Genomic DNA, 20,050 nt, shown 5'->3' with positions numbered 1-20,050 from the left:
TGTGTGTGTTCTGTTTTGCTTTATGGCGGTGCATCAGTGGAACTCGCGCCAGTACGTGTCGCGCTTCAGCTCATCTAGCCACCCCACCCCCCCACCTGTGAGCAGGAAACCCTGTTGGCGCCAACGTCACGTAGGGGGCGGGGCGAGTGTCGTTTAGGAGAATGCGAAGTGCACGGAAGAGTGGAGGAAATTCGCTGGCGGTGAGGAGACGCGGACGCGCGGGGACCCGCCCGCCAACGGGCAGTGGGGTGGGGTGGGGCGGAGGAGAGGGCCCGGCTGAGGGGACCCGGGCGAGTGGGCATTAGGGCCGCGCTGAGGGGGCGCGGGGAGCAGGAGTGGGCTCTGGCTGAGGGAACGCGAGCAGAGAACCGCCCTGGGTTTTCGCACGAGCCTCGGCGACGACCAGGCCCCTCCGTCCCCGGAGCGGAACGGGTGGGCGCAGGGGGTAGTGCGTGCGGGTGGCGGGTGAGAGTGCGGAGAGCTTTGGCCTCGGGGACCGGCTTGCTGCTCAGCCTCCGCTTCCGGACTGCGGGTTCTGCAGTGGCGGCGCGGGGCTGACCCTGTCCTAACGGAGCCTCCGTGGACGATAGATCGGGCATCCATCGGAGGCTCCTGTGGGGATCGCAGGGAGGACGCGCCGACCCAGGGACTAAAACCTTACGTGCCGTGACTTCTGTCCAGCTGAAGAATGTGCGGGCGGACATCCTGTCACTTGCCTAGAGACGCCCTCACCAGGGCCTGTGCCTATCGGGATGGCCAGGGCAGGCGGCGGCTCCCGCAGTGGCGGGACGCTGAGAAGTACTGCCCCTCGTACAACAAGAGCCCCCAGTCCAGCAGCCCGGTGCTTCTCTCCCGACTGCACTTCGAGAAGGTAAGGCTTGCATCAGCACCGGACTGGCGTCCGGCCCTACACTCTCCGGATGCCTTTCATGTCTGCCCAGCCGAGGGGCTACAGTGACCATGAGGGCAGCCATTAACAGAGTCAGGAACTAGTTGAAAATCGAACTGGGCCTGGTGGCGCGCTCTCCTGTAATTCCAGCACTCAGGTGAGTTCGAGGCCAGCCTGGTCTGCAAAGTGAGTCCAGGACAGCCAAGGCTACACAGAAACCTTGTTTGGGGGGGGGGGGGCTGGGAGGGGAGTGGCGGGAGGGGGGAGAGAAGAAGAAGAAGAAAAGGAAAGAAAATCAGTCTAGGCCTCCATAAGGAGCAAGTCAGTGTTCTTCAGCCTCAATTAGACGGTTTTAATGTATGCCCAATTTTATATGGACCTCATATCTGAATATTTTTATTTAAAAATTCTTTCGAGACAGAGTCTTACTATGTATATATCTCTGGCTGTCTTGGAACTCATTATATAGGCCAAACTGGCCTCAAATTTGCAACAAACCTTAGGCCTCTGTCCCCAGACTCCTGTATTACAGGTGTGTGCACCTTGCCTAGCTTGAATTCTTTTTTTCCTAAGATAGCAGCCTTCAAATATTACTGAATTATCAGTACAACCAAATGGAGGCCAGTCAAGGCTGCACAGTAAAACTATCTCAAAAAAAATGATTAGGGAACTTGCAAAATAGCTCAGTGGGTGAGCAGGTGCTCCCAAGCCTGACAGCCTGAATTTGATCCCTGCCGTCTGTGTGGTAGAAGGAGAGAACTGGCTCCTGCAAGGCGTGTTCTGCATTCCATTCCCACTCTGTGGTGTGCGTGCAAGAGACACATACACACAAATTAATGTAAAGGAAAAAAAACCGTGATTGGGGCTGGTGACGTTACTCTCATGTACAACATAGTTCATATGCTCATAGCCTTAGGTTCAGTCCTAGCACACAAGAAATTTGTTTAAATTTAAACAATTCTTTTTATATATAGGAATGTTTTGCCTGCATGCATGTATGTGTGTGTACCAGGTGTGTGCCTCGTGCTCTCAGAAGTTAGAGCTTCAGGTCCCCAGGAACTGAAATTACAAGAGGCCACATTGTGAGTGCTTGGAATTGAACTCAGTTCCTTTGCAAGAGCAGCAAGTACCCTTAGCTGCTGAACTGACCATGGTCCCTGTTGATCTTGGGGAGCAGGAGATGGGGCCCCTGGCACACAGAGTCCTCCTCTGGGTCATTCAAGTTTGCACATCTGTAATACAATTTGTTTAGATTGCTAAGGTTTATTAATTTGATAAGTATTTGATACTTCATTTTTCTCAAACCTGTAAATTCTAAAACAAAATTAGGAGCATTTCAGCTGCTCAACTGCCAACATATATGTATAGATAGCAATATTTGTATTTGAAACCACTGATTTGCATAGTACTTCCTCATCCACCACAGCCACCAGCTGTTCTGTTCCGAAGTCAGACCCCATAGAGGAAAAGATGAGTAATACCGAGCAATGCTTTCAGTATCTTAGCTTTTCAGCCACTTTGTAGTCATCACTCTTGTGTTTGGGGTTGGTTTATGCAGTGACGAAAACACTTGAAGGTGACCAGTAGAATTGTAGAGCAGGATTTCTCAACCGAGACATCACTGACATTTAAAAGGACTGTGTTTATTTTTATGTGCGTAATGGTTTTGCCTGAATGAACGTCTATGTGCCACATGCATACAGTGTCTGTGGAGGGCAGAAGAAGGCACCGCCAAGGAATATGACTCTGTCCCCCAACAACCTTCCCTGCGCACAGCTGCTCAGGGAGGGCCAGGCCTTCTGAGCGCTCTCCTGTTCATGGGAGAATGTTGAATGTTGAGGGTCCGTTCTTGGGTAGGTCTGGGGCGAGAATCTAGTGCTGCCCTTGAGTTCATGGGTGCAGCAGCGGTGTCATTTCCACAAGACAGTCTCACAGCACTCCTTCTGGTCAGTCCACCTTGTTTCTCTGTGTATCCCTGGCAGTCTGGAACTCTCTTTGTAGCTCAGACTGGTCTTGAACTCAGAGAGCTACCTGCCGTCCAGGTTACTGGGATTAAAGGCGTGTACCACTACCCAGCTTAGTCCTTGCACTTGTATATTTTATATTTTGATAATCTCATACATGAACACAGTGTACTGTGACCATTCCAGCTTGCCCGTTATTCCTAGCCACGTCTGCTGCGCTTTATCCTTCTACTTTCTTCCCCCTCCAACTTTTGCATTCTCTTCCATGATGTTCCCTGTGCCTTAACAGGGATAATATGGAACCTAAAACTCTAAATGGAACTTAAAACACAGGCAGGGCAGTGGTGGCGCACACCTTTAATCCCAGCACTAGGGAGGCAGAGGCAGGTGGATCTCTGTGAGTTCGAGGCCAGCCTGGTCCTACAGAGTAAGTTCCAGAACAGCCAGGGCTACACAAAGAAACCTTGTCTCGAAAGCAAACAAACAAAAACCCCAAAACTTAAAATGGAATTGAACACTTTAAAAGTCATTAACTCGGTATTCTGACCAGCTGTGAGCCTCTGTGTTATTCATCGCCGTCTGTGTTCAGAAGCTTCTCTGGGAACAGCACTGGTCTCTGGGCAAACATTGACACCGTGTCCATTTATCAAAAGGACTAACAGTACCCTTCCTTGGGCATAGGACCTCCTTCAGGCAGTAGCCCTGGTTAGCCTAGAATTCACACACACCTGCATCGTTTCCAGGTATTTGGACTGCAGGTGTTTTCTACCCACCATTCATTTTGTTTGTTTGTTTGTTTGAGACAGGGTCTCTCTGTGTAGCTTTGGCTGTCCTGGACTCACTTTGTAGACCAGGCTAGCCTCCAACTCACAGCAATCTGCCTGCCTCTGCCTCCCAAAGGTGTGTGCCACCGCACCCAGCTTTACCTACCATTCTTCATCTTTTTTTTTTTTTTTTGTCTCCATCTGCCTCCTTAGTGTAATACAGAGCCCAGCTGACTTTCTCCCTCTTAACAACCTTATGTGTATATAGTAATTACGGTCTTCCTGCTGTATTTGAGCCTGTTCAATTGTATTTTTGTGTCTTGCTTAACTTTTTGTCTTAATTTATGTGTGTGCTCATGCACCTGCTTGTGTGCATGCCAGTGGGAAGAGGGCCTTAGGTTCCCTGCAGCTGCAGTTGTAGGTGACAGACATGGGTGCTAGGAACCTAATTCAGGTCCTTTAGAAAAGCAGCGAGTGCTCCTAACCACTGCATAATCTCCCCAGCACTTGAGTCAGGATTTTTCTATGTAATCCAGACTTGCCTGGAAGTTTTTAAGTAGCCCAAACTGGCCTTAAATCAGCAGCAGTCCTACTGCCTCAGCCTTTAGAGTGCTGGGATTGCAAGTGTGCACCACCAGTCTAGGTGCTTAATCTGAACCTTCTTTCTATGGCAGGATGCAGACTCATCAGAGCGGGTAATTGTTCCCATGCGATGGGGCCTGGTCCCATCTTGGTTCAAGGAAAGTGACCCTTCCAAGTTGCAGTTCAACACTAGCAACTGTCGTAGTGATACCATAATGGAGAAGCAGTCATTCAAGGTACGTAGCCTGTCTGGGGAAAAGGCACTTCTTTCTAATATTGTATACCTGAGAAATATAGTTCCAATCGATATTCCCAGGGGGTTTTGTTGTTGTAGTTTGGTTTGGTTTTTCTCAAGACAGTGTTCTGTGTACCCCTGGCTGTCATGGAACTTGCTGTGTCGACCAGGCTGGCCTCAAATTCAGAGATCTGTCTGCCTCTGCTTCCAGAATGCCTGGATTGCAGGTGTGTGCCACCACCACCTGGCTGAGATATTCCCAGTTGTTAATGTTGAATCCTTCTTTTCTGTTTATTGCTATGTTCCAGGCCAGCAATGCCCAAATTTATTGGTTATGGTGGTTTGAACATGCATGGCTCCCATAAGTTCATAATACTTGCTCCCAGTTGTTGGAACTGTTTCAGAAGGATTAGGAGGTGTGGCGTTGTTGGAGGGGTGTGTCACTGGGGAGTGGGCTTTGAGGGTTCAGAAGCCCATGATGCTAGCTCTCTCACGCTATCTGGTGACTGCCTCAAACTGTAGTAATGTCTCAGCTTCTGCTCTAGCACCCTGCTTACCTGCCTGCTGCCATGCTTCCCCCCATAATGGTCATGGACACACCTTCTGAAACTCTAAACCCTTTCTTCAAGTTGCTTTGGCCATGGTATCTTATCACAGCAACTGAAAAGTAACTAAGACAATGATTTAAAGCAAAACAATTGGTCCAGTGTGGTGGCACATACCTTCAACCCTGCACTTGGGAGGCCGAGGCCAACAGGTCTGTGAGCTCCAGGCCAACCTGGTGTACATAGTGAGTTCCAGACCAAGCAGAGGTATACATACAGTGAGACCTAAATCCCAAAATGGGGTGGAGGTAGCAGATAGCAAGTTCCCTGGGTAAAAGCCCCCGCTACCAAAGCTAGCGACCTCCATCAACTGCCAGAACTTACATGGTAGAAGGATAGCACCAGCTTCTCCCGCATGTTGTCTTCTGATTTCCATATGCCCACAGTGGCATGATCAGCCCCTTCCCCACCAAAAGTAAATAAAAGTAATAGAATATTTTATTTTTATTTTTTATTTTTGGCTTTTCAGGACGGGGTTTCTCTATGTAGCTTTGCTGTCCTGGACTCACTTTGTAGCCCAGGCTGGGCTCGAACTCACAGAGATCTGCCTGCTTCTGCCTCTGCCCCCCAAGTGCTGGGATTAAAGGCATGCGCCACCACGCCCGACTTAAAAATAATAAAATTTTAAAGACAAAAAACCTGTCTCTCGCATACTGTGGACCAATTGTGCTCAGTTTTTACTGGGAATGTTTGATGTACTTACCTGGCAAGGACAGATACCTACAGTAGTTGTACTGGTTACTTTTTTGTCGAGTTGACAGAAGCTGGGGTCAGCTGGAAAGAGGGAACCTCAGTTGAGGAAAAATTCCATCAGGTTAGCCTGCGGGCACGCCCGTGAGGTATTGTTTTGATCAGTGATAGGTGTAAAAGGACTCAGCTCACTGTGGGCAGTACCACCCGGAGACAGCTGATCTGGGTTATATGGAAACAAAACAAAGCTGAGCAAGCCTCGTGAAGCATGCCAGTAAACAGCATTCCTCCAATGCCTCTGTTTCCATCTTGTGGCTGTTGTTGAGACAGGGTCTTCATGTAGCCCTGGCTGTCCTGGGACTCACTCTGTCAGGCTGGCCTCAAACTCACAGAGATCCGCCTGCCTCTGCCTCCCGAGTGCTGAGATTAAAGCACCACACTGGGCTCATCTCCTTCAGTTCCTGCCTTGAGTTCCTGCTCTGACTTTCCTTCCTCCCCAGGTTTCTTTTAGCCATGTTATTGCTACAGCAATAGAAAGCAAACTAGGACAAACGGCTTCGTCATACGTGGCTGATACCATGGCCAGCACAGCTGGAGCAGCTAGAAGTCTTTCTACACGCCCAGCTTGAGTGTGCCTCAGCCACGCTTCTGATGTGGCACATCACTTAATGCAGGCTCATGATTCAGGAAGGCAGAACAGAAACTACAGAAGCCTTGTGACCTGGTCTTGTCAGTCATAGAGCACTGCTGTCGTTCAGAGCCAGCCTGAGTCAGTCTGAGAAAGGATGAGATGCCTTGCAGGATTCACACCCAGAGTACTGGAAGCAGGGTCCACTTGAGCAAACTGGAGACTAGCTTTGCTGGCAAACCTTTAACTGCGGAGCCCAAGACAGAGGAAAGTCCAGCTTGGTGAGCCAGTGGGTTTTTACTGGGTTTACTAAGAGGCGTGTGAATATGGAGTCACTTACAGGAGCAGGGATGACGCAACAGTATCATCACCACTGAAAGCTATTCAGCACTCAAAAGCTGCCACTCCGACTCTCTGCTGCTGGACCAGTCTGTCTCCTTCCCTAGGAGAGCAGCTATTTACTCCTATAAAGCTGGGAGGAGCCTTCTAGAATCTTGCAAGTTTGTATTTAGTCAGGCATGCTATGTTTCCTTCACCTCCTGAGTCTACCCTTCTCTCCTGGAGAAAACTGCTACACAACACCAGCTGCCGTGTGTACCTGTTCAGTGAGAAAGAGCTTTTTGACTTGATGTCATTTAATCTTCTCAACGTCTGTTTAGTTGAGTGGTGACTTTATATATACATGAAAAGTGCTATGGAGTCTGTTAGCTGGCTCAGTAGGTAAAAGCACTTGCCACTAAGCACGAGGACCAGAGGTCAATCCCTGGGGCCCACGTGGTGGAAGGAGAAAGCTGACTCCTACAAATTGTCCTTTTACCTATTATCCACAATGATGTACTGCCATACACAGAAACAAAAATTTTTGAACAAATTTTTTTTAAATGAATGTCTAAGCTGAGTGGTGGTGGCGAATGCCTTTAATTCCATCATTTGGGAGGCAGAGGCAAATGGATCTCTGAGGCTAGGCAGACAGATCTCTGTGAATTCAAGGCCAGCCTGATCCACACAGTTTCTGGACAGCCAGAGCTACGTAGTGAGTCCCTGTGCCTTTTTTTTTTTTTTTTGTCTTAGGAGATTTGAGATGCAGAGACCTCCTGGGTATATAGCTCAGTGGAAGTATACTGGCCTGAGATCAGTCCTTACCCAGCACTTTAAAAAGATAAACGATAAGTCCTTGAGGGCCACACGTGAGACCTGAGTGTGCTCGCGCGCGCGCGTGCACACACATGTAATATGGTTCTGAAGGTGGACCTGGGCCTTCTACCTGCTAGGCAAGCCCTCTACCACCAAAATACAGTGCTAAACATGAGAGTGCATGTAGTGGATCCTGTCACTGTGAGCATACCGTTAATTCTCTCAGGTTCCTCTGGGGAAGGGACGCCGATGTGTCGTTCTAGCAGATGGATTCTACGAGTGGCAGCGGTGTCAGGGGGCAACAAACCAGAGGCAGCCATACTTCATCTATTTCCCTCAAGTCAAGACGGAGAAGGTATGAACAGTTGTGTGAACGGTATGTTTGGAAAAGAGAAAAACAAATCAAGATCATATAGCAGTGTTTCTCCAAACAAAAGGATACAATATAGTGGGGACTCTACCCACTGCTGTATAATCTAGGGGGTGTTAAGTACCCACCGCTGTTAATACAACAAAATTGCCTAATGCCACATTTCTCAGAAATATCTCATCATTAAGTTAATACATGTCTGTAATTTATTTTTGAGATTATAATTGCAACATTTCTTCCTTTCCTCCATACTCTCCCACATACTCCCTCATGTTCATTGGCCACTTTTTTATTTTTATTATTTATTTGTTTGTTTGTTTGTTTTTTGTTTTTTCTGAGACAGAGTTTCTCTTTGTAGTCCTGGCTGTCCTGGACTCTCTTTGTAGACCAGGCTGGCCTCGAACACACAGCGATCCGCCTGCCTCTGCCTCCCTAGTGCTGGGACTAAAGGCGTCCCAGCTGGCCTCTTTTTCATTGATATTGCATGCATGCATAAATGTGTACACACACACACACACACACACACACACACACACACACACACACACTCACACACACTCCTAAGTATAACCTGCTCAGCCCATAGAATATAACTTGGGTGTATATTTTAAGTGCCGACCACCTGACACTGGACGCCAGTTGGGGTGCTGTGCCCTGGCGATGATGATTTCTCCCCCTCCCAGTATCCATCAGTTGCTGTAGTGTTTGTGTAGGGCTGAGGCCTTGTGGACTTCCCCCCCATGTACTTTGGCATATGTGTTGATGTCCTTGTTCAGTCCATGTTTGGGCAGTCATGTTGGTAAGACGATGGGTTAGCTTGTGACAGGATTAGGAGACACAGTCTCACGGCAATTCGAGATCCTCCGGCTCTTACATAAGCTTCCCACCCTCTCTTCTGCAGTGTTCTCCAAGCCTCAGGTGCGGGATTGTTTTGCAGATGCACCCGTAAGATTGTTCTCCATGATGCCTCATTTTGATTGGTTATGGTTTTCTGTAACGGTCTCAGTTGCAAAAACAAGTTTCTTTGATGAGGGTGAAGACTGCACTTACCTGTGGTGTGAGGGCACATGCCTAGATTGTTGTTAGGGGTTACACTGGTTTAGTAAGTAGTGGTTGGACATCCTCCTGCCACACCTGTGGCTTCACTAGCCCTGATAGTTAGCTTAGTAGTTAGTAGGTGTCCAGCACCAGGCATGGCTTTCCTCTTGCTGAGGGGGTTTAAGTCCAATTAAAGAGCTATTGATTACCACCCAGGTGTGTGTGCCACTGCTGCAGCCTTAGGGTTACCGTGCCATGCTGGCCATGGGTGTGGTGGACTACTGGTTGCCTCCCTCCTTTGGAAGCTTGCATAGTGCCTTTTGGTCCCATAAAAGCTATCCCTAAGGGAATGGACATTTAACCAGGGATCTTTGGTCCTTGTTTCTGAAATGCATGGTGTACTCAGCAAGCAAACACACCAAACAGGTCATATCTCATTTTATCAGGCAAATTTATTTTAGTTTTGAACAGTTATTTTGTTTAAAACCACTAAGTTTCCACCTTGTGGTTGGAATGACGCTGCTGTGAACACTCACATGCCGGGAGGGCTTTGTGTGGATATGTACTTAGTACAGTTGCTAATTCACATGGTAACTCTCTGTATTTAATATTTCCTTCATTGAGCTCTCATTGTAAAACACATAAATGGCTCACATCTTAGCATTTGAAAGTTGAAAATAGAAGTGGGAGGAAGGGAGGAATGGGAGGATACATGGGATGGGCTAACAACTGAGATGTAATATGTATAAATTAATAAAATTGTATTTAAAAAAAAAAAAAAAGAAAGTTGAAAATAGGAATGGAGAGCTCTTTCAGCGGTTAAGAGCACTGGCTGCTCTTCTAGAGGACCCGGTTCAATTCCCAACATCCTCATGGCAACTCACACCTGTCTGTAATTCCAGTTCCAGAGGATCTGACACTCTATCACAGACATACATGCAGGCAAAATATCAATGCACATGAAATAATAAATTTGAAATTTTAGGGAGAAGAGTAGGTAGGCAAGGGTGTTCAGTCACTCATTGATCTTTTTTTTGTTTTGTTTTGCTTTGTTTTTTTCTTTTCGATATAGAGATTTAACTATTTTCTCCCTAGATATTTAGCCAGACATTTTAAAACAAATTGTTTGGATTTTTTAACCAAGCCTCTTTTGGTTATACCTAGTCAGTCTTAATGAGCCTGGCTTGGTTTGGTTTTGTCTGTGGGTATATAGTATTATATTCTTCAGTGTACACACATCTACTTAGTGTTTTTTAGTGGTAGTAAACTATCAAGCTATAAAAGGTAGAGTCATTTTCCGCTCTTCTGGTATCTAGTCAGTTCATTAGCCATATGTTTCCCTCTTCCAAGGAAAATTAAGCAAGCTCCTCTATACTCAAGTAAGCCTCTATAGCTGGAGATCGGAAGCAGAGGTAGGTGGATCTCTGTGAGTTTGAGGCCAGCCTGGTCTACAAAGCAAGACCAGGCAGCCAGGACTACAGGAGACATCCTGTCTCAAAAAAAGAAAAAAGAAAGAAAGAAAAAAGCCATAATCTGCCACTTCATTGAACTTTTGCCATGAAGCCTCTTGGTATTGATGAAAATGGGTCAGATAGGATCAAAATAGAGTGGGCTGAATAGCTTCAAAACAGCTGGGCTACTGTCAGGTCTGAAGCAACCTGCTGTTTCCAGTCAGATGGGGACGATGCTGAAGACACCCCTGAAAGCAAGGAAAAGGTCTGGGACAACTGGAGGCTGCTGACAATGGCAGGGATCTTTGACTGCTGGGAACCCCCAGGGGGAGAGCGCCTGTATTCCTACAGCATCATCACTGTGGATTCCTGCAGAGGTTTGAGTGACATCCACAACAGGCAAGTCACTGCTTTTTTCCTGGGGAGAGTTTGCTCTGATTTTAGAGAGTAAGAAACTAACGTGCAAGTTATAATCATTTTTCCCAAAATATTACCAACATGCTTGCAAAGTTATACAGTGAAAACCACCTGAAGCGATTTGGATTTCTGAGACTTTAACATATTTTTAGGGACGGTGGTATAGCTCATGGTTGAGTATGTGCTTAGCATGACCATGGACTTAGTAGGCCAGGGCTGTGTCATTGAGACTTACCCCCAGCTCACTGGCTCAGTGTGTGAGAGCTCTTGCTGCTCTTCTAAGGGACCCAGGTTTGATTTTTAGGCAGCCTACAATTGTCTATAATTTTAGTTCCTGGGGATCCACTTCCTCTGGCATCTACAAACACCTGCAGCCACATGCACATTCACACATGCAGACACACACATCTACACATAAATTACAGGTGATAAAAACAAATCTTAACAAATCAATGTACCTTATTTTTTTAATTTTAAAGCATTTGCCTGTTAATATAAATGTTTATGTATTTGGCTTTAGAATCAGTTGTGACAATCAATCAGTAAAATGTGAGCCTGGGCTATAAAACTGGAAGCTAATGTCCTGGTTTGCTTCCTGTTGCTGTGATAAACACCATGACCAATGGAAACTTCAGGAGGAGAGGGTTTCATCCCAATCTTAGTCCATCATGAAGGGAAGTCAGGGCAGGAACTCAAGCAGAAACCTGGAGTCGGGAACTGAAGCAGAAGCCATCGAGGCGTGCTGCTTACTGGCGTGCTAGGTACTTTTCTTACCCAGCCCAGGACCGCCTGCTCGGGTAGGACCACCCACAGAGGCCTAGGCTCCCCCACCCACCAGTAGTCAAGACTGTGCCCCACAGACATGCCTACAGGCCAGTCTGACTCAGGCATTTTCTCAATTTGCCCTCCAGGTTCCCCAAAGGCTCTAGCTTATAGCAGCTTGACAAAAAACTAACCAGCACAGGGTACATAAGGTTGAGAAGACCACACTGTCAGTGCCAGTTGTGGTGGCACAGGCCCATGAACCTAGGACTGGGAGTCAGAGGCGGGAAGCCCCCACAGTAAGAGCAGCTAGTACTGCATAGCAAGAGCCTGTCTCAGACAGGGCAGCTATGAGTGGAACATCAAAAATAATAGTGTCTGGTGCTGGAGCAAATTGAACATTTTATCAAATGAATGGTCAGCTTCATTTACCTCCTGTGTCGCTGCTAGACTTCCCTGAGCGCCATATTCACCTGCATTTGTGGCTTTTTCCCCCTTCAAAAAGCCTTGGGAAATGTAGCTGTATTTGAAACCACAAAACCAATCAATACTAGAGCAAAAGGAGCTGATGTTGTGGTATTGAAGGTTGTTATGTTAAATAAGTAAATTGTACTTTTTGTTTGAGAAAAGGTCCAAATTTTTTTGTTTTTTCAAGACAAGGTTTCTCTGTGTGGCCATGGCTACCCTGTAACTCATTCTGTAGGCCAGGCTGGCCTCAAAAATCTCTGGTCTCCTCAGACAATGTTAACAAATATTTTTAAATGTGCAGGGTACTACTCTCATGACGAATTCACATATCAGATATTACCCAGTGTTTTAGCCAAGCATGGTAGCGCGTGCCTTTAATTCCAGCACTAGGGAAGTCAGAGGCAGGTGGATCACTGTGAGTTGGAGGCTAGCCTGGTCTACAAAGTGAGTCTACGACAGCCAAGGCTACGCAGAGAAACCCTGTCTTGAAAAACCAGGCGGGGTGGGGGGTGGGGTGGGGGAATCACATCCTAATCTGAAAGTAGGAGGCAGAGAGCGTGTGTGAATGCTTTGCCTGCATGTGTGTCTGTGCACTACATAGGCGTGCTGAGGTCAAGGGAGGGTCAAGTCCTCTGGGACTGGAGCCACTGTGTGGGTGCTAGGAAGAAGACCTGGGTCCTCAGCAAAGTCAACAACCAGTGATCAAAGTGTCCAGTCCCCACCCTGTGTTTCTTTCTTTTTAGCAGGATGAGGTGGGGAGGGGCCGGGGGGAAGTTGAAATAAGGTCTCTACCTAGTCCTGGCTGTCCTACAGCTGACCGTGTAGACCAGACTGAGCAGCCTCACAGAGCTCCGCCTGCCTCTGCCTTCTGAGTGCTCGGATTAAAGGTGTGCACCACCACCACGCCACTTCCCACCCAGTGTTTCTTACAGATGAGATTTTGCATAAGCAAATGTAAAACTTACTGATGCATAAGAAGCACTGGAAACAGATTTGCAATTTTATTTTTATTTATTTATTTTTTATAATTTTGGGTTTTTTTGAGACAGGGTTTCTCTTGTAGCCTTAGCTGTCCTGGAATCGCTTTGTAAACCAAGGCTGGCCTTGAACTCATGATCTGCCTGTCTCTGCCTCCCCAAGTGCTGGGATTACATGCGTGTATCACCATACAGGCTTATAATTTATTTTTAATTTATATAATCACTTTACATCTCTATCATAGCCTTCTCCTTCCTCTCCTACCAGTCTCTCCCTCCTACTGTCTTTTCCCCTTCCCCACACCCTCCCCTTGTCCTCAGAAAAGGGGAGTCCCCCCCCCCAACCCACCTCCGCACATCAAATTGCATCAGGACTGATCTCCTCCTTGGCCATTGCGGCTAGGCAAAGCAGTCCCATTAGGACAAAGTGATTGAGAGCAGGCAACAGAGTCCATGTCTTAGACAGCGCCTGCTTAACTTACTGTGGACCCACATGAAGAGCAAACTGCCCATCGGTTACGCATGTGTAGGGGGCCTAGGTAGATTTGCAATCCTAATACAGGAACAAAGTTAAGCCTGCTAGCTCAGGCCTGTCATTCCTGTTACTAGCAAAGGAAGTAGGAGGATCTTGAATTCAAGTCTAGCTTAGGCAACTTAACAAATCTTGCCTTAGAAAAAGAGGCCAGGTGCCGGTGGTACACACTTTTAATTCTAGGACTCTGGAGGCAGAAGCAGGCATATCTCTGAGTTCAAGGCCAGGCTGGTCTACCAAGTGAGTTTCTAGGATGGTCAGGGGTACACAGAGAAACCCTATCTCAAAGAATTAGAAAGAAAGAAAAGTGAAAGGAGAAGTTGGGACTGTAGCTCAGTGGGAGACTACTGCGTGCATAAAGCCCTAGGCTTACAGTGCTCTGCCTGTGTGTACACCTACAGGCCAGAAGAGGGCGCCATATCACATTATAGATGGTTGTGAGCCACCATGTGGTTGCTGGGAATTGAACTCAGGACCTCTGGAAGAGCAGTCAGGGCTCTTAACCTCTGAGCCATCTCTCCAGCCCCAAGCCATAGGTCTGATACCTAGTACTACAAAAATAAATTTAAAGATGAGTTAGTCGTGGCACGTGCCAATAAGATATGCTGAAGAGGCAAAGGCAGGAGGGTCAGGAGTTTGAAGCCAGCCGAGGCTGTATCTTTGGGCCTGCAAGATGGCTCAGTGGGTAAAGATATTTGCCACCAACCCTAATCTGTTCCCTGGCCAGGATGCCTGCCATACTAGATGGAGAAGAGGCCGTCTCCAAATGGCTTGACTTTGGTGAGGTCGCCACTCAGGAAGCTCTGAAGTTAATCCACCCCATAGACAATATCACCTTCCACCCAGTTTCTCCAGTGGTGAACAACTCCCGAAACAACACTCCTGAGTGTCTGGTTCCTGCTGACGTGGTGATGAAGAAGGTAGGTAGTGTGACTACCTGCTGTTCAGAATATGCACTTGCACTGTCCAAACTTTTTTTGTTTTTGTTTTTGTTTTTTGTTTTTCGAGACAGGGTTTCTCTGTGTAGCCTTGGCTGTCCTGGACTCACGTTGTAGACTAGGCTGGCCTCGAACTCACAGCGATCCACCTGCCTCTGCCTCCCGAGTGCTGGGATGAAGGGTATGCACCACCACTACCCGCCTGCATTGTCCGAACTTTAATGTTTATTCATTTGGTTTCATGTGATTTGAATTTTAGACAGGTTTTCACTATTTAGCCCTGGTTTTGTAGACCAGGCTGGCCTCAAACTTACAGAGATCCTTCTGCCTCCGCCTACTACTTATTGTTGGTATTTATTGAAGGCATGCACCACCGTGCCTGGCTTTTATTTTTCTAAGTTTTCTTTTTAAGATTTATTTTTATTTATGTGTATAAAAGTGGGTTTATGCACATGAATGCAATGGCTGCAGAGTCCAGAAAAGGTCACCTGATCTCCAGGAGCTGGAGTTGCAGGCAGTTGTGAGTTGCCCAATATGGATGCTGAGAAATGAACCTGGCCTTTTGCAAGAGCAGCAAAGTGCTCATAACTGCTCAGTCATCTCTCTAGCACCCACAGTTAGAATTTTTTTGTTTTGAGACAGGGTTTCACTGTGTAGTCCTGGCTGGACTAGAGCATGCTAGGTAGATTAGGTGTCTGCAAACTGCAGAGATCTGTTACAGTTATTTTTATAAAACTGTGTTTGCTTCTTAGTTTCTCTCTTATCCTGGCTATCACACACATAATTGAGACTCTATTAATTTTTTGTTTTTAAGCTTTACAACACAATAACTGAGCAGTTATTACTATATTCTTAACCATCTAAGCTAATCTGGCTTCCTCTTTGGCAAAATCCCAGAGATATTTGCACTTTGTCTCTTTCCCTGCTCCAGCTAATCTTCCTCCTCTTTCCTGGACCTCTACCTGAGGACTTTCTTCCTCCTCTAATGCCTCCCCCCTGGCTTGCGGGAAGTCTAACCTAATTGCTCATCAATTGTCTGTAAGCTGCTTCATTGGCATATTAGGAGACAGTTGGGGAGCTGTGTTTACACAACATTGAGATAGGAGATTCTCAGAACAAGGATTGCAACCAGATATTGGGGTATGGAAATCAGCACTTGAATTTCACAATAACCTTACGCCTACAGAGATCTGCCTGCCTCTGCCTCCTAAGTGCTGGAGTTAAAGGTGTGCACCACCATATCTGAGCAGAATTTTAGTTCATTTTAAACTACCCAGAGCTCTCATGCTCTTTGGAAGATAAGCATAACAGTGATGTTTAGGTCTTACTGTAACAACCCCTGACAGAAAACTCTTTCCAAGAAACTGCTGGGGCTAGAGTATAGTTCAGTGGTGGAGTGCTTTTTTGTCTATCATGTTAAGAGGCTCTGGGTTCTGGACAGTTATATGCTAGACCCTGTTCAAATATATAGAGTAAGTATTCAGGGCAAAAATTTGGCTTTCTATGTCATTAAGAATCTCCTTGATGAGTCCAGGTCCCAGTATACAGGGTAAATGTGAGAAGGGAGTTTTAAATGTTTCCAGCTATGATTTTTTCTTAATGTGTGTGTGTGTGTGTTCAAGTGTTCATGTATATGTGTAGGGGCCAGAGAACGACTTCAGATACCATCTTCACAAACACTGAGGCCGCTGGCCTGGAGCTCACCAGTTAAGATAGAGTAACTAGCCAGAGAGCCTTAAGGAGCCTGTCTGTATCCCCAGCTCTGGGCGACATGTGTGTGCCACCATGCCCAGCATATTTATGCGGATGCTAGGGATTGAACACTGGTCCTCACACTCACAAAGCAAGTGCTTTACAGTCTCTCCGCCTCCCAGCCATGGCTCTTTCATGTACTGTTTTCACAGCTACAAGTTGGAGGCGCTCCAGTCCTCACTCTCCCCCAGAGTATCTGAGAGCATTCTCGCAGGGCTCTGTAACTTCTCAGCATTTAGCAAGGGTCCAGATGCCGTGTTTTGAAGGAACAGGAATGGGCAATGCCTGCAGTGGGAAGGGAAGTTCCACATGAGAAAGCTGGCCCACTGACAGGGGAGCCAGAGCAGCATGGTGCCATGCTCACGATACAGGACTCAGAGGACGGAGGCCCAGCTGGCCTGCATCTCTGCTTAAAGGTTCTTTTTTTTTTTTTTTTTTTTTTTAAGATTTATTTATTATGTATTCAGTATTCTGCCTGCATGTACACCTGAACTCCGGAAGAGGGCACCAGATCTCATTATAGATGGTTGTGAGCCACCATGTGGTTGCTGGGAATTGAACTCATGACCTCAGGAAGAGCAGACAGTACTCTTAACCACTGAGCCATCTCTCCAGCCCTGCTTAAAGGTTCTTATTTGCCTTGCTGATGGTCATTGTCATTGCTTCTCTTGTATTAACGTCTCTGAAGTACTTTGCAATCCTAACACGGAATTCTTTTTCTCTTTTAAAAAAAAAAATTGGTTTTGATTTTGGTTTCTGAGAAAGGGTTTCTCTATGTAGCCTTGGCTGTCCTGGATTTGCCTTGTAGACCAGGCTGACCTCAAACTCACAGTGATCTGCCTGCCTCTGCCTCCTGAGGCGTGCGCCACTACCGCCCGGCAATAAAATTTTAATTATAGAGTAAGCTTTGCAGGTAAAAATACTTGCTGGCAAGGCTGACAACCTGAGTTGTGTCTCCAGAACCCAAACATGGTTTTCTCAGTCTACTCCTGCAAATTATCCTTTTGTCTCCATATGCAAACAGTGCCATGTGCATACCCACATGTGTGTACATATATAATGTAAAAAATTTAAAATACAGTCTGGCAGTGGTGGAGCCTGCCTTTAATCCCAGCACTTGGGAGGCAGAGGCAGGCAATCTCTATGAGTTCTGAGGCCAGCCTGGTCTACAGAGTGATTCCAGGACAGCCAGGCCTACACAGAAAACCCTGTCTCAATAAAGAAAAATAAATAAATAAAATTAAAAATAAATATAATTATATAAATCACCTTGGACTAGATAGCTACTTTTTTGTTTTTGTTTGTTTTTCTAGGCAAGTTTTCTCTTTTGTGGTTCTGGCTATCCTAGAGACAGCTCTATAGACAAGGCTGGCCTCGAACTCAGAGATCCTCCTCAGTGCTGAGATTAAAGGAGTGGGCCACCACTGTCCAGCTATAGTAATCTTTTTCTATCATGGTTTATACTCTGTGCTGTTTGCTCGTAGAGAACCTCTCCTTTCAGGCAGCAGAGGGAGCAGTAACAGTCAGGACATACTGTGCAGGGGAAACCACTGAGCCTGACTGTGATGCAGCCTCACTTCCCGGCCTCCTCCATTGAGCCTGACTGTGATGCAGCCTCACTTCCCGGCCTCCCACCCCCAGCCAAGGCACTTCGCTCCCTGCATGTTTGGAAGACTCTCCAGCGCCAGACTGACCTCTGCTCTTTAAGTGCTTCTCCCTGCCCTGGGAGCACTCACCCCTCTTTCACTTGCACGCATAGTAGCCCTGTGCAAGCATAGATGGGGGCGGGAGAGTGCACGCTTCTTCACTTTGGTCTTCCCTCTCAAGACCAAGTGTGGATGCTGTGACATTTTCTCTCTCATAGGAGCCCAAGACAAGTGGCAGTAGTCAAAGGATGATGCAGTGGTTGGCTACAAAGTCACCCAAAAAGGAAGTCCCTGAACCACCCAAAAAGGAAGAATCGGGTTTACCCCAGTGGACCAGCCAGTTTCTACAAAAGAGCCCACTGCCTGCTAAGAGAGGTGCCGCCGGCAGCCTCCTGGATCGATGGCTGAAGCAGGAGAAGGATGGCGAGCCCATGGCCAAGCGGCCCAACAGCTAGTGACCCGACTCCTCCATCCCAGGCCACCGCCTGACACAGCAAGTTACTCTCGTCACCAGCTGACTGGAGTTGTATCCGCTTACTTGGGAAGGTGGTGGCACAGTGTCAGCTGTGGGCCTAGGAGAACATGGCTGCTGTGGGACAGCCTAAGAAGAGGGCTGGCTGCCGCGGCCAGCCCTGTGGGCCCAGCTAGCCATCCTGGCTCGGCTGGTAGTCTCGCCTCCCTGCTGGAAGCTTTCCTGTTCCTGGTTGTCTTCTCAGTCTCTGGGTTCTCTTTTAGAATTAAGTTCTCACAATATATTTTGTTCTAAATAAATCGTGTTTGATAAGCCGTGCTGGCAAGACTTCTGGTTCTTACCCAGTTTTCCTGGTATTTAAAGAATGGGTTTTACCACAAAGGAGTGGGCCGCTGGGCCTTCTGAGGGGAAATCCATCAGTCAGCTTAGTGGCAGCCCCGTGGTCAGCCTTTCACTTCACTCTTAATACTTCAGAGTCTAAAGTCAACCTGCCATACTCAGCTGATTTGGGGAAGAGTTGGGTATAGAGGCCTTCCGGGCTCTGCTCTTAGCACAGGCAGTGAAGGATCTAGTGAGAAGCCCACTCCCTGAGCGGATTCCCAGCCTGTGGTGCTGCACAGGAGTCTGGCAGCAGGGGGTGGACAAGTGGCTCCCACCTACCGCAGCCTGTGGGGCCCCTTGCCATTTGTCACCAAATCTCTTCATGTCTGTGATGGTGTTTCCCTTCTCAAGTAAATTCCCAGAATGCAGGGACTTTTCCACTCTTTTCTCCTGTTAACTAAAGGTTAGAGTATTTGACCTGATGCTGTTTAACCGTGTTGGTCCAATTTTAATATAATTGCTGCCAAGCGAGCGCAAGTGCACATATTCAGTGCCTGTGAGCACTCCCTGTGTGCCTGCAGAGCAGCTCACCTTATAAAGCACGGGGTACAGGTCCCCCGGAGGAGTACACCTGCCAAAAGGGGTGATGTCTCTGCAAAGCCCTAGAAAAGTGAGAAGACTAGGGCAGTTGGCAGGGAGAGCTCACCGAAGGACCTCTCAGATATACATCGGGACATAAAAACCAGGGCTCGGTCTGCTTTTTCAGAGGCAGGCGCTGGTCTCCGGCCTTATGCAAATAAGGAATCGGGGTTTCCACCAATCCCGCACCGATCCTGTGATGTGTGAGTGCTCCAACGGGGCCCACCCAATTTGGGCGGGTCCTTGCGGGGCGGAGCCAGGTGCGTGCAGGCCCCCCCAACCCCGGCCTTCCCAGGTTGCCTCCCCGCTCCCCACCCCCACCCCCCCAGCTTTCCCTTTGATCTAGTGCAGGGCAAGTCGCGGGTTGACCCTAGGGATCAGGGTCCAGGCACCCTGTGCTGCCGCTGTTGCCTGTGGTGTAAGGAAATGAGTTTCTATGAGGTTTTTGCTTTGTTTTAAATTCAGGTAACTTACTAGAACATTCACTGAATTACATATTGTCATATTTGTATCATGTACTGAATTGCCTTTGTTTTTATTACTATCTCCCCTCCTACTTATGGTGAAATGCCTTTATATTTTAACGTTTATGCAGCATATGAGTAACTTGATTCAAGCAGCACTTTCATACAAATAGCATGCTGTCCTGTCCTGTTGGTACCCACTGTAATCCTAGCACAAGGGAGGATGTTAGCAGGAGGAGCAGGAATTCAAGACCAGCCTATATAAGAGCCTACGTTTTTATATATTATGAGAACATAGTTTTATTACTTGTA

The 20,050-nt window shown here is 47.3% G+C and overlaps 2 protein-coding genes across 3 annotated transcripts in view; one reads left to right on the top strand and one right to left on the bottom strand.

The window, feature by feature from the left end:
* The window catches only part of LOC311588705 (pre-mRNA-splicing factor ISY1 homolog), a 176,236-nt gene that overhangs the window by 112,242 nt on the left and 43,944 nt on the right, over positions 1-20,050 (bottom strand). The window lies entirely within an intron of this gene.
* HMCES (5-hydroxymethylcytosine binding, ES cell specific) lies at positions 68-18,628 on the top strand. 2 transcript variants are annotated; one of them, XM_084765914.1, is made up of 7 exons: positions 68-200; positions 682-871; positions 4,292-4,435; positions 7,718-7,846; positions 10,571-10,749; positions 14,234-14,426; positions 18,061-18,628. In XM_084765914.1, the coding sequence occupies exons 2-7, from the start codon at positions 689-691 to the stop codon at positions 18,295-18,297; spliced, it is 1,065 nt and encodes a 354-aa protein (XP_084622040.1). In that variant the 5' UTR covers positions 68-200; positions 682-688; the 3' UTR covers positions 18,298-18,628. The 2 variants fall into 2 exon arrangements, with proteins under 2 accessions (XP_084622040.1, XP_084622041.1); XM_084765915.1 differs by lacking the exon at positions 68-200 and having other exon boundaries at positions 302-871.

This window comes from Acomys minous, assembly GCF_964271855.1.
Source record: "Acomys minous genome assembly, chromosome: 17".
NCBI classification, from domain to species: domain Eukaryota; kingdom Metazoa; phylum Chordata; class Mammalia; order Rodentia; family Muridae; genus Acomys; species Acomys minous.
The sequence above is the reverse complement of the archived record's forward strand: the minus strand, read 5'-3'. Positions and strand labels throughout refer to the sequence as shown.